The sequence below is a fragment of the Peromyscus leucopus genome, chromosome 8b, assembly GCF_004664715.2.
Source record: "Peromyscus leucopus breed LL Stock chromosome 8b, UCI_PerLeu_2.1, whole genome shotgun sequence".
Lineage (NCBI taxonomy): Eukaryota > Metazoa > Chordata > Mammalia > Rodentia > Cricetidae > Peromyscus > Peromyscus leucopus.
In genome coordinates, this window is record NC_051086.1 from 26266328 (window position 1) to 26278467 (window position 12140).

At 42.3% G+C, this 12140-nt stretch overlaps 1 protein-coding gene across 4 annotated transcripts in view; it reads right to left on the minus strand.

Moving 5' to 3' along the window:
• The window catches only part of Txndc11 (thioredoxin domain containing 11), a 69090-nt gene that overhangs the window by 30358 nt on the left and 26592 nt on the right, over nucleotides 1-12140 (minus strand). For all 4 annotated transcript variants that reach the window (XM_037201138.1, XM_028872898.2, XM_028872899.1 and 1 more), the window contains one exon: nucleotides 10031-10124. In XM_037201138.1, coding sequence (XP_037057033.1) covers nucleotides 10031-10124 — 94 coding nt within the window. The remainder of the gene's footprint in view (nucleotides 1-10030; nucleotides 10125-12140) is intronic.

The following is a 12140-nucleotide window of genomic DNA, read 5'->3' on the forward strand; positions in this document are numbered from 1 at the left end:
ACAGGTTCTCAACCCGTGGGTTGTGACGCCTTAGGAGTTAAGTGACCTTTCACAGGGTCACATAGACTATTGGGAAACAGATATTTACATTACGGCTCACAACAGTAGCAAAATTACAGTTATGAAGTAGCAACGAAATGTTATGGTTGGGGCTGAGTTAAAGGGTCAGGAATTAGGAAGGTTGAGAGCCACTGCTCTAGAAGAAATCCTTCTAGCTCCTGGTAGCTGTCCACACTGCTTGGCTGTAGCCCCTTCATCAGCCTTTGAGCCAGTGATGGCCATTGAACTTCTCATAACACATAACACTCATACTGACTGTTCTGCCTTTCAATCAATATGTAAGAATTCTGACTACATCATCAGAATACACCACCAGACACCAGGATAACAGCCCATATCAAGACTGGCTCGCCGGGCGTTGGTGGCGCACGCCTTTAATCCCAGCACTCGGGAGGCAGAGCCAGGCGGATCTCTGTGAGTTCGAGGCCAGCCTGGGCTACCAAGTGAGCTCCAGGAAAGGCGCAAAGCTACACAGAGAAACCCTGTCTCGAAAAACCAAAAAAAAAAAAAAAAAAAAAAAGACTGGCTCATTAGCAATGTAATTTCACTTGCTCCTCACCATGTGACATCAACAATCACAGATTATGGAGTTTAAAAGTAAACTTTAGCCATAAACCATTACCTCAGATCGTCAGCTTCCAAATTTTTAAAACTGGGTTAAGAACAGTTTGTATCTCAAAAGGTGGCAGTAAAGACTGCATCACCCAGGGAAAGCCTGGCCCACAGAAGTGTTCAAACATCAGCTTAACATGTTCAGCTCTGTTAACAGAAGCTCATGTGTCGATCGGAACTAGAGTAGATCTTACACAAATGTGCAAATGTACGCCTGTGATTTTATTCTGTGAACCCTTAGATTTCTTTCAAATTTTCAATGCTTTTGATTCTTTGTCTAGGAGTATATTTCAACTTCTAAACATTGGAAAGAAAAAAAACATAAGAAAGAGGAACATACAAACATACCCCCAAAATAAGACAAAACAACAACAACAACAACAACAACAACTAGAAAGTGAAAATGGAGTCATTCTCTAAGTACGCAGGCTCAAGGAATGGAAATATCTGTACTCAATTTACTTCTGGTTCTCTTGGAGCTGAGGTGACAAGAAGGGTTCTGCTTTCCCCCAGACCCCCAGGCACCCTACTGACTCAGCAGAGTCTCACAGTCACCTGGAGGCAGTGCCCTGCTGAGCCTTTTGTCCAGCTGGAAAACCATGCTTCCCTACAAAGACCTACCTGACAAACCTGTGCTCCACTCACTATGGACAAGCATACCCATTGTCCACATTAGTTGGTACTGACTAAAAAAAAAAATGTATGGTTCATGAAAGTTCATCTGTAGCACATAGAGAACTATTAAGCCCAAAGTCTCAAGAATCAGACCAAAATAGCCCAAGGAAAGTAATGCAACCTCCAATTTGGCCTGGCTAGGCAGGCCTTTATATTCCTAACCTTTAAAAAATAATGTTGTGGAGGGCAGAGGTTTCCTTCCCTGTCTGTGATTGTTTTGGTTTCTTTGAGACAGGGTTTCTCTAATAACTCTGGCTGTCCTGAAACTCACTCTGTAGACACCTTGAACCCAGAGATTTGCCTGCCTCTGTCTCCCAAATACTGTGCCACCATTGCCTGGATTCTCCACAACTCTTTTTCATTGTTGTTTCCTAACAGGATCCTTTGGCATAGTGAGATGGCTCAGCAGTTAAGAGCACTTGCTTGCTCTTCTAGAACCAGGGTTCTGTTCCCATCATCCACATTAGGTAGCTCACAACCATCTGTAACTCTAGTTCCAAGGGAGCCAACACCCACTTCTGGCCTCTGTGAGTACCAGGCACACTTTTATACATAAAATAAAAATTTAAAAAAAAAATTAACTGTCTTATAGCCCAGGCTAGCCTCAAGCTTTACTTACACACACACACACACACACACACACACACACACACACACACACACCTTGAAATCCTGCCTACATTTCCAAAGTGCTGAAATTACACAAGGTTTATATAGTGCTAAGGACTGAAGCCAAGGCTTTATGAACGTGAGGCAAGTTTTCTACCAACTGAGCTATATCTAAGCTCCCTCTATAAGTACTCAAGAGAAGCTTTATTTACAAGTAAGCACATGGAGAAGGGCTTTTTCCTGTGCAAAAATTTACTTTTATCACCAATTCATGGTTCCCCACTCAGTTCTACCAGATGCCACCAGATAGAGCAGAGAACCTATCTGCAACCAGAAGATCCTCCTGTTTCTTCTAAAAACAACCATTAAAACAGTATAGCTGCCTGACCTCCCAAGACTTGGGGAAACTGGAGGAAAAGAACAATAGTACAGTCGTCTTTTGATATCTGGGAAAGAAATGAATCCCAAGACTCCCTGAGGGGACCAACAACTAAGGTATCCAAGTTCCTTATATAAAAGGGCACAGCATTTGCATATTTCCTTTGCATCTGCCTGTGTGCTTTGAACCCAGGCTAGATAATAATCTTATACTGTATTCTTTAAGGAATGGCAATTTAAAACTCTGTACACGTGGGGCTGGAGCAATGGTTCAGTGGCTAAGACAACTTGTTGCTCTTACAGAGTACCAGAGCTCAGTTCCCAGCACCCAAAGAGAGAAGCTCATAGCTGTTTGTAACTACAACTCCAGGGGATTTGACACTCTCTCTTCTGGCCTCTGTGGGTACCTGAACACACACACACACACACACACACACACACACACACACACACACAGTTTTTAAAAATATATACGTGTTCAATAAATACATCTTTTTCTTTTTTCTTTTTTTTTTTAAAGAGAAAAAAAGGGTATCAATATGTTACCTAGGCTGGCCTCAAACTGCTGGGCTCAGGAAATTCTCCTACTCAGCTTATTGAATTGACAATTTTTAATACTCAATTGAATCTGCAGATCAATAAAACTAACACCACAAAGTAAAGTAACAAAAAGGAATGGAAATTATTGTTATTAATTAATAATTCAGTGTATTTTCAAGGTGACATTTAGGTACCATGTAAATTTTAATTCAGTTCTTCAGGTTTCTTGTGTTGGGACAGTGAGAAACCAGGGGAGAAAAAGTAGGAAGGGACAGGAAGGGACTCCAGGAAGCCTGTCACAATGACTGCTACACTAAGCTACAATCTGAAGGCCAGACATGAGAAGCAATAATGGACAAGAGCCACAGGACTTTCGACCCTTTCTTGGTCTGAGGAGATGGCTCAATCTGTAAAGTGCCTGATGCCACAAGCATGAGAACCTGAGTTCAGATCCCCAGCACCCACATAAAAAAGCCAACCATGGTCAAGTGTCTGTAACTCCTGGGTGGTAGGTGTAATGGATCCCTAGAGTCCACAGGCCAGCCAGTCTAGTGTCAATTGGTGAGCATCAAGTTCAAAGAGAAACCCTGTCTCAAAGATAGAGAGCAACTGAGGAAGACACCTGACACAAACCACTGGCTCCCACAAGCAGATGCACACCTGTACAAGCACACCCAGGTGGACACACATAAGGCCAGTCAGGTGATGCAGATGGAGTCTTTCAAAAGCACAAACTATGCTTGTCTGAGCACTTCCAAGCAGAGGTGTAGTTCCTGAGGAACTACAGACTTTAAGGCTACTGTTTATTTACACATAAATTAACCTAGACTTATAAAACAAGCACCAGTCCTCTACCTCCCAAATTTCCATACTGATAAACTCAATCAAAGAAAAATTAACGATCTTATTCTAGGGTCAGATACTGCCAGCTTCCAGTTCACTGCTTCTCTTTCTTCCCCAAGACTGCATCTCTTTTTATCAATCAGATGAAATGAAAAACCAAAATTTGCTGCAAGGTGTAAGGACTCTTCTCTAAGCATTTGTCAGGTTGATGTGGGAGGTTTTCCCTGTATTTTATCACAACCTAGACTACAGAGTGAGAGGGTCTCAAAAAACATTTCTATTTTTCTTGAAAGGGCTAGAGATGTATAGCTCAATGGTAGAGCTCTTGCCTAGCACACAGAAGGCCCTGATTTCCATCCCCAGCACTGGAAAAAACAAAAACAAAAACCACTGCAGATCTCCTTTTAAAAAGCTACCACAGATAAAATAAATAAAATTAAAAAAAAAAAAAGCTACCACAGTCAGTCGGTGATGGCACAAGCCTTTAATCCCAGTACTTGGGAGGTAGAGACAGGTGGATCTCTGTGAGTTTGAGGCCAGCCTGGTCTACAGAGTGAGTTCCAGGACAGCCAGGGCTACACAGAGAAACCCTGTCTTGGAAAACAAAGAAACAAAAACCTACCAATCTTATCAGAATGTAGTATTTTACTAGACCTCAGTACATTTTGTGGAAAATGATTAATTAAATAATCACAAGATGAAAAGACAAGGTCTCACTCTGTAATCTAGGCTGGTCTTAACTCACAGTAAACCTGCTGCCTCTGCCCCCAAGTGATAGGATTATAAACATAGGCCACCATGGCCAGCTATTAGGTTCTTTAAGAAAAAGAACAATAAAGGCTGTTCACATTGAATGGCTCAAAGAGTAAGTCTCTGCTGTCTGGAAGAGTGAGGACAAAGGCTGTTCCTTTAGGCCCTAGAAGCACACAGGGTGGGGTGCAGGCCCACAGTTAACTACTTAGCACTTGGAAACAGCCAAACATTAATGAGCCTTCTGAGACCTACAATGAAGAATCAAAAGGAAGCTTTAATTAAATGAATAACCATGCTACCACCGAGAAAGGGAAAGTAAGCATTATGATCTAATGAATGAACTGACTTCAAGCCACTTCCCACATTTAATATAATTCAAACCCTAATCCAGCCAAAGGCATGGGTGTATATATTAAAAAAAAAAAAAAAATTCCACAAGAACTAGAAGTAGAATCCATGTTTTGCCAAGTAGTAAAAGCTTATAAAGCCATAAATTCACCATATTTACTTCTATAAAAATGATCACCTAAGAGTGTAGATGGGCCGGGCGGTGGTGACGCACACCTTTAATCCCAGCACCCGGGAGGCAGAGTCAGGCGGATCTCTGTGAGTTCAAGGCCAGCCTGGGCTACCAAGTGAGTTCCAGGAAAAGGCACAAAGCTACACAGAGAAACCCTGTCTCGAAAAACCAAAAAAAAAAAAAAAAAAAAGGAAAAAAAAAAAGAGTGTAGATGGTATGTGTCTGTAATCTGTACTTGGGAAGTAGAGGCAAAGTATTGAGAGCTGGAGGCCAGCCTAGTCTACAAAGGAAGTTCCAGGCCATGAGATACACAGCGTGACTGTGTCAAAAACTAATGGACCAACCAATCAAACAGTAGCACAAAGCAGAAATCTAGACTAAAAGGAAACACCAAAACAGACCCATAAGCAGTACAGACTGCAGTGTGCGCTAAGTCAGGCACTGATGGAGAAAAGTTGTAAATGGTGCAACTGGTCAGCAAATGAGAGGGAAAATATCAACTGTGCGCCAAACTCAGGCCAAAGTAAAGCCAAGTAGTGAAAAATGCTAACTAAATAACTGTTAAATTAAAAAAAAAAAATCTACTAACAGTATTTTCAGAAAGAAATAAATTAATAAAAGAGCCAGTGGGTGCTATTTGTTTGAGATCTTGCAATAATACAGCCTAAGCTGACTTAGAACTTAGGATCTTTCTGACTCTGCCTCCCAAGTGCTGGTACTGTAGGTACGCAACACCATGCCTGGCTCAGAACCTAAGATTTAACTACATCAAAAATAATGCTAGTGGGTGCGAGAGATGGCATGGCAGTTAAAAGCATGTATTATTACTTGTCCAGAGGACTTTAGATGGCATCACTTTAGACGGCTCACAACCACCTGTAACTCTAGCTCCATGGGCTCCAACACCTTCTTCTGGCCTCTGTTGGCACTGCACACACACAGACAGACACATAAATATCAAATAGATAAGTAACACTAATGCTAGCATCATTTCCTAGCAGTAAGGAGGCTGGGGAAAATAACAGGCAGAAATACAACAATGGGCTCCTGCTCGTGCCCGCTAGCAAGTACAAATTCCACGAGCTGACACAGTAGCACCAAGGCTGAGTGGAAAGGCTCAGGAAAACAGGTCACACAACTAGGCCAAAGGAGAGAGTTCAAACAGTAAAGAGGAACAACAGGCCACAGCACAGGGCTAAGACCGTGAACACATTCCTAAGTTCCTTTATCCTAAGGTGTGAGGATGGCAGCAAACAACAGCTCTTTGGCAGTGTACAGATGACCTTACAATCCTGCCCTCACACCTCCGGAGGCAACTGTGAGCTGTCCTCTTAGCAGAGCCCTAGCAAGACAGAACTCAGTTTCTAAGACAATTTCATTTTGTTTATTTTGGTTTCATTTGTTTGTATTTTGAGACAGGGTCTCTCTAGGTAGCCCTGGCTGTCCTGAAGCTTGATATATAGTCCAGACTGGCCTCGAACTCAGAGATCCTGCTGTCTCTACCTCCAGAGTACTGATTAAAGCTGTGTGCCACCATGCCTGACTTCTAAGACAATTTAAAAAATCATTAAGATGGGCTTATCAGAGAGGAGAGAGGTGACTCTGACTGGTGTTCCAGAGGAACTCAGGTGGTCCAGTGTCTGATCACACCAGGAAAAAAAAAAATGAAGACGACAGGCTTATCAAGAGTAAGGGGCCGGGTTGAGGATTTAGCTCAATGGTGGAGCGCTTGCCTAGCTCCGAAAAAATAAAAATAAAAAAGAATAAGGGGCCCTACTTTTGAGTTCCAGGAATCCCCCCCCACCTCCCCCCACCAAAGCCATCGAGGAATTGAGAAGACACATGCATTCAGCTGGAACATCTGCTCCCGACACAGTAGTCTAAACACTTCAACTGATGCAGTCAAATGTTTCCCAGGCCTCAATTTGCATGCATAGTCTAAACAGGACAGTAACCTACAATTTACATTTGAATCTGTCCCATTAAAAAAAATAAGCACGTTTCTCTTACGTGTTTCTGTTATTAACAATAAGGAAAATAACTGTCCTTCCAAGTAAGAGAGAAAAGGGAGAAGAAATTCAGATGCTCATCTTAGGTAATCCTTCAGAATATACATATTAGGGAAGAAATAATTCCAAATGTGTCTTTTTCTTAAGAAAATGGTTCATGGGCCTAGAGAGATGGCTCACAGATTAAGAGCACTCATTGGCTGCTCTTCCAGAGGTCCTGAGTTCAATTCCCAGCAACTACATGGTGGTTCACAACCACCTACAATAAGATCTGGTGCCCTCTTCTGGCCTGCAGACATACATGCAGGCAGAACACTGTATACATAATCAATAAATCTTTTAAAAATGGTTCATTAAGCTTAAGTGGGGACTTAGTCACAAAAAGCAGGGTGAACTAGATTAATTAGCATGAATTTCAGCTCTCACATCCTTGCATATGCAGCAGGATCTTAAGACCTAGCACTGTGTGGGAACAGTGAAAAGGTAAATCAGGAAAAGTTTTCAAATCACTAAGCATACTCATTTTGTTGTGAATTCACTTCTGAGTGTCTTTGTTTTGTTTGCTTTTGACGTACTGAAAACAGAACCCAGGACTCCTGCACATACTAGAGGGAAGGCTCTACCACCAAGCTATACTTTTCTCCCAGATTTTTGTACCCTTTTTGTACTGGGGAGTGGGTCCTGCAATGTTTTCCGAACTGGCCTCAAATGATCTTCCACCCTCCGCCTCCTGAGTAGCCAGGACTGAGTAGAGTAGCTTGTAGCCTTCTCTCTCTCTCTCTCCTCTCGAGACGGGGTTTCTCTCTAGCTTTGCGCCTTTCCTGGAACTTACTCTGTAGCTCAGGCTGGCCTCGAACTCACAGAGATCCACCTGGCTCTGCCTCCCGAGTGCTGGGATTAAAGGCGTGCGCCACCACCGCCCGGCAACCTTCTATCTCTTTTGAGCAACCCCATGTTATTTATCTGTTTTGCCCTCTGTTTTAAGAAAGGAAGGGGGAGGAAGGAAGGCTGCTATCTTGTATCTGGAAAGGCTTTTCCAACTGAAAAACTCTAAATGAAAAAGCAGTTTAAGATGATGGCTCATCTCACTAACATGGCATAGCAGCATATAATAAAAGCAACCAACCTTCCATGATCCTGAAATAGCACCTTCAGCTTAAGAATGTGATTTTTGGGGTCATTGGGTTCCCTTTCATACATAACTTTATTTATGGTCTTCCAGGAAGAAATTTGAATGTGTGCTCCTTAAACTTATTTAAGTTGTATTTTGTTTTGAAAATTCAAAACTGAAGTCAGACCTAGTAGAAAAGCCCTGCAATCTCAGCTGTTTTGCAGGCTCAGGCAGAAGAACTGCAAGTTCAAAGTCAGCCTGGACAACCTAGTGAGACCTTGTCTCAGGATGAAAAGAGAGGGTTGGGAGGTAGTTCAGGGAAGGAGCATAAGGCAGCAGGTCCAATTCCAAGTACAGGAGGTCTTCACTAAGCCAAACTCATTGAGGCCGTGAAGCCCAGTCTTTCAAGGAGACAGAAGACATTTATATAAGTTTGTTTTTCTCCCCCATTATTTCCCAGACAAGAAAATGTGAGCATAGTCAATTCTCTGTGCACTCCAAGACAATGTGCACATTAAAATGGTCACTAATATAATTGTTTGATATAATAATGATATGCTGCTACAAGTTTTTAGACCAGAAGTAATCTAACACCCAGTAAAAAACAGATGGTTAAACTGGGCAGTGGTGGCACATGCCTTTAATTCCAATACTTGGGAGGCAGAGGCAGGTGGATCTCTGACTTCAAGGCCAGCCTGGTCTACAGAGCTAGTTCCAGGACAGCCAGGGCTACATAGTGAGACCCTGAATCAAAAATCAACCAAACAAACAACACAGATGGATTAATGTGATCACTCACTTGGCAAATACCCTGCTACATGCCAGCCACTGGAGAAAACACATGCTCCCTACCCCTAGAAACCTGAGTCTGGGAAAGATGAAAGACATTAAACAAATTACTTTATAATTATATTCATAAATGCATCCATGCATGTGTTAAGTAGAGAGAAATAACAAAGAACTCAATTTAGATTGGGGGAGGGACTTATTAGTCACTGAACTGTAAGAGTGACATTTGAGCTGGACTGTGAAGGGTGAATAGGAGTTTGACAAGTAGAGGGCTTGGGGCATTCTACCTTCTAGACAAGACTAACATTTGAAAAGGTATCATGTGAGGAGGAAGGCAGAGGCTGGAAACAGCTAAGTGTCCAGTGTCTAGTCCAGGTGTAGATAAAGCACCAGTGGTAACGAAAGAGCCAGAGACAAGTGTGTAGATGAATGCAGCCAACAGAACGGACAGACAGACTCAGTCATGACCTTGAGAGGACACAAAACAACATGGAAAGAGGCAGAGGACATGGAATCTGTACACACAGCATGGACCTGACAAGAGTGAAACTGGCACGGCTCCTGATGCACGGTGGCATGCCTGTGACCTTTGGAAATCACCTGTGAAGGAAGGGTCCTGCTAAGCTATGGCACAGCATAGCCAGCTAGGAGACTAGGTAAGCACTGAGTCAGACCACAACCTGTCAACTTCATGCTAAAAGATGACAATAACATAACAAACACATTTTAAAGCACAGAACAAAGTTTTGTCAGCAGAGGGTCAAACTATTTTATAATAATGTGCTAAACATAATAAAGAATGTATTTGATTATTTTATTCATTAATTCATTTTTAGGCAGGGTCTCACTATGTAGACCAGACTGACCTGGAACTCACAGAGATTCACCTGCCTCTGCCTCCCAAGTGCTAGGATTAAAGGCATGCGCCACCATGCCCAGCAAGAGAATAATATATTTGGAATAGTACAATGCTTTGTTAATAGAAATTAAACAAAATATTTATTAAAAATACATTGAGAAAAGGAACCTAGCAAATTAGAAAATATAATCATAAAGATACTATATGCCAAAACATATCAAAATAGTACATCTCTGCTAAAGTGCCAATGTCTTAACACACATCAGCTTTACCTTTCTTTAAAGAGTGCAGTGCTGAGGTGAAGAAGGTCAAGTAGCCAGGAGGCTGGGGTGAGCCACTGAACTCAAAGAAGCCGAGTACTCCAGGCTGCAAGAACAAAGCACAGTCAGGTGATAGGTACGGCCAGCCCTGCGATGAACAGCTGCTATCTTAAGTCTATGTAAACATGTCGCCAGGCAAGGGTGGTCAATGCACTGCTGCATTTCATTTTCTAAACCTGACCACCCAAGGAAGGCTGTGGGCTGCAGTGAGCTTCTCCACTTCTGTGGGTAGCACAGAGCGCTGGCAGTAAACACCACCATGTTCAGATTTTCATCCCTGTGGTTCAACCATTCTGGGTAAAGTATATCAATAATGTCACTGTATCTTTTTTAGGTTTCTCTTTCAATCAATTCCTCTCCAAATTTACCTCCCCCTTTGGTAGGCACTGGACTGTATCTGTCTGGTTTCCCCTGTCATCGGGTCTCTCCTTTTCCCCACACCCAATACCGCCAAGTGGCAAGGCCCCTTTCTGGTCAGGTTAGCTGCAGAGACCCAACTCTGGCCCTGTTCCCCACCCTTCTCAAACTCAATGCCACCCGCTTAATCTGCTCCTCTATGCTTAGCACAGAGCAGCCCTTCAGTGTGACAAACTAAAATTAACTGCTCCCCACAACACGTCTGCTTCGCTTGCTCCCTCTTTGAAGGCCCCATGGCACCCCTGTCTGGATTGGTTCTGTGGCAATCACATCTGTTTAAAAAGCCCAGCAGTTGTGAGATCCTGAGGAAAGAATGATGGGGCTAGAACCAGAAGAGCCAAGCTCAAGCCAAAGCTTCAGGAGCTAAGTATAAGGCCTTGGAATGACCTTTGTGTGAGCAGCGGTTCCATATTCACTGGTAACAGTGAAAAAAGCCTTACAACATAAGGTGCTAGTTTCACGTAGTTGAGCCCCTTTCTAACTTTAATGCCCTCAGCCTCATGCTTCTAGTAGGTAACTGAAAAGGCAGATCCTTGGGATCTGGATTCAAAAATTTAAGACAGAAATTTCATATGTTGGTAACATTTAAAACCACTGCTAACAAGTCACGGTGGCTCAAGCACAAAATTCCAGTCTTCAGAAAGCAGAGGCAGCAGGCCAGCCATTCTACACAGGGTTACACAATGAGACCTTGTCACAAAAATAAAAATAAATAAAAACAAAGAAAAGGACCAGCATAGTGGTACATATAAATCCAGCACTTGGCAGGGAAAAACAAGAAGATCAAGAGTTCAAAGTTGGGGCTGGAGAGATGGCTCAGCGGTTAAGAGCACTGACTTCCAGAGGACACAGGTTTAATTCCCAGCACCCACATGGCAGCTCACAACCGTAACTCCAAGATCTGACACCTTCACATAGACATACATGTAGGCAAAAGCACCAATTCAAATAAAAAATTAAAAATAAATTATTAAAAAAAAAGTTCAAAGTTGTTATATATGAATCTGAGGCCAGCCTGGGCTGCATGAAACCTTGTTTCAGACTACGAAATTCCTTCCCCCACCAAAATCACTTTACTACACAAAAGAAGACATTTCTGATCCATACTGGAGGATTCTTTTCAATCTAAACTATCTGGTTAACTCTAGATTTAATTAACTCAACTGGTCTTCACTGGGGGTGGCGGGGACTGAGATGAAATGTTTAATCCTAACATATAGAAAAATCTAGCAAATAGCCAATTTCTCAAACTAAAGAAATAAAGCTGTTTTTTTCATGTAATTTGAAGTACCGGGCATGGAACCCAGGGCCTCTTACATGGGTAAGTTCACTCTCCCATGTACACCCAGCCCCAGTACAAAAGCAAACACCAGAAACTTTTGTCCTATTCCTTCAGAACTCCTTAAAACAAGCCAGCCTACAGTGGACTTACAAGTTTGCTTTCTTAAGGTTTCCAGCCATTCCAAAACAGAGTAAGTTTGCTACCATGAACAAAAGACAGAACCTTCAGAAATTCTAGAAACTATTAATACTGTACAAAAACAGAAAGATAATGACTCAATTAAACTCCTTTAATTTCTGATCACTCTTCTGAACCAAAGCCAATGGAGTAAAATAGTTCTAAATATGAATAAATAAACATTCC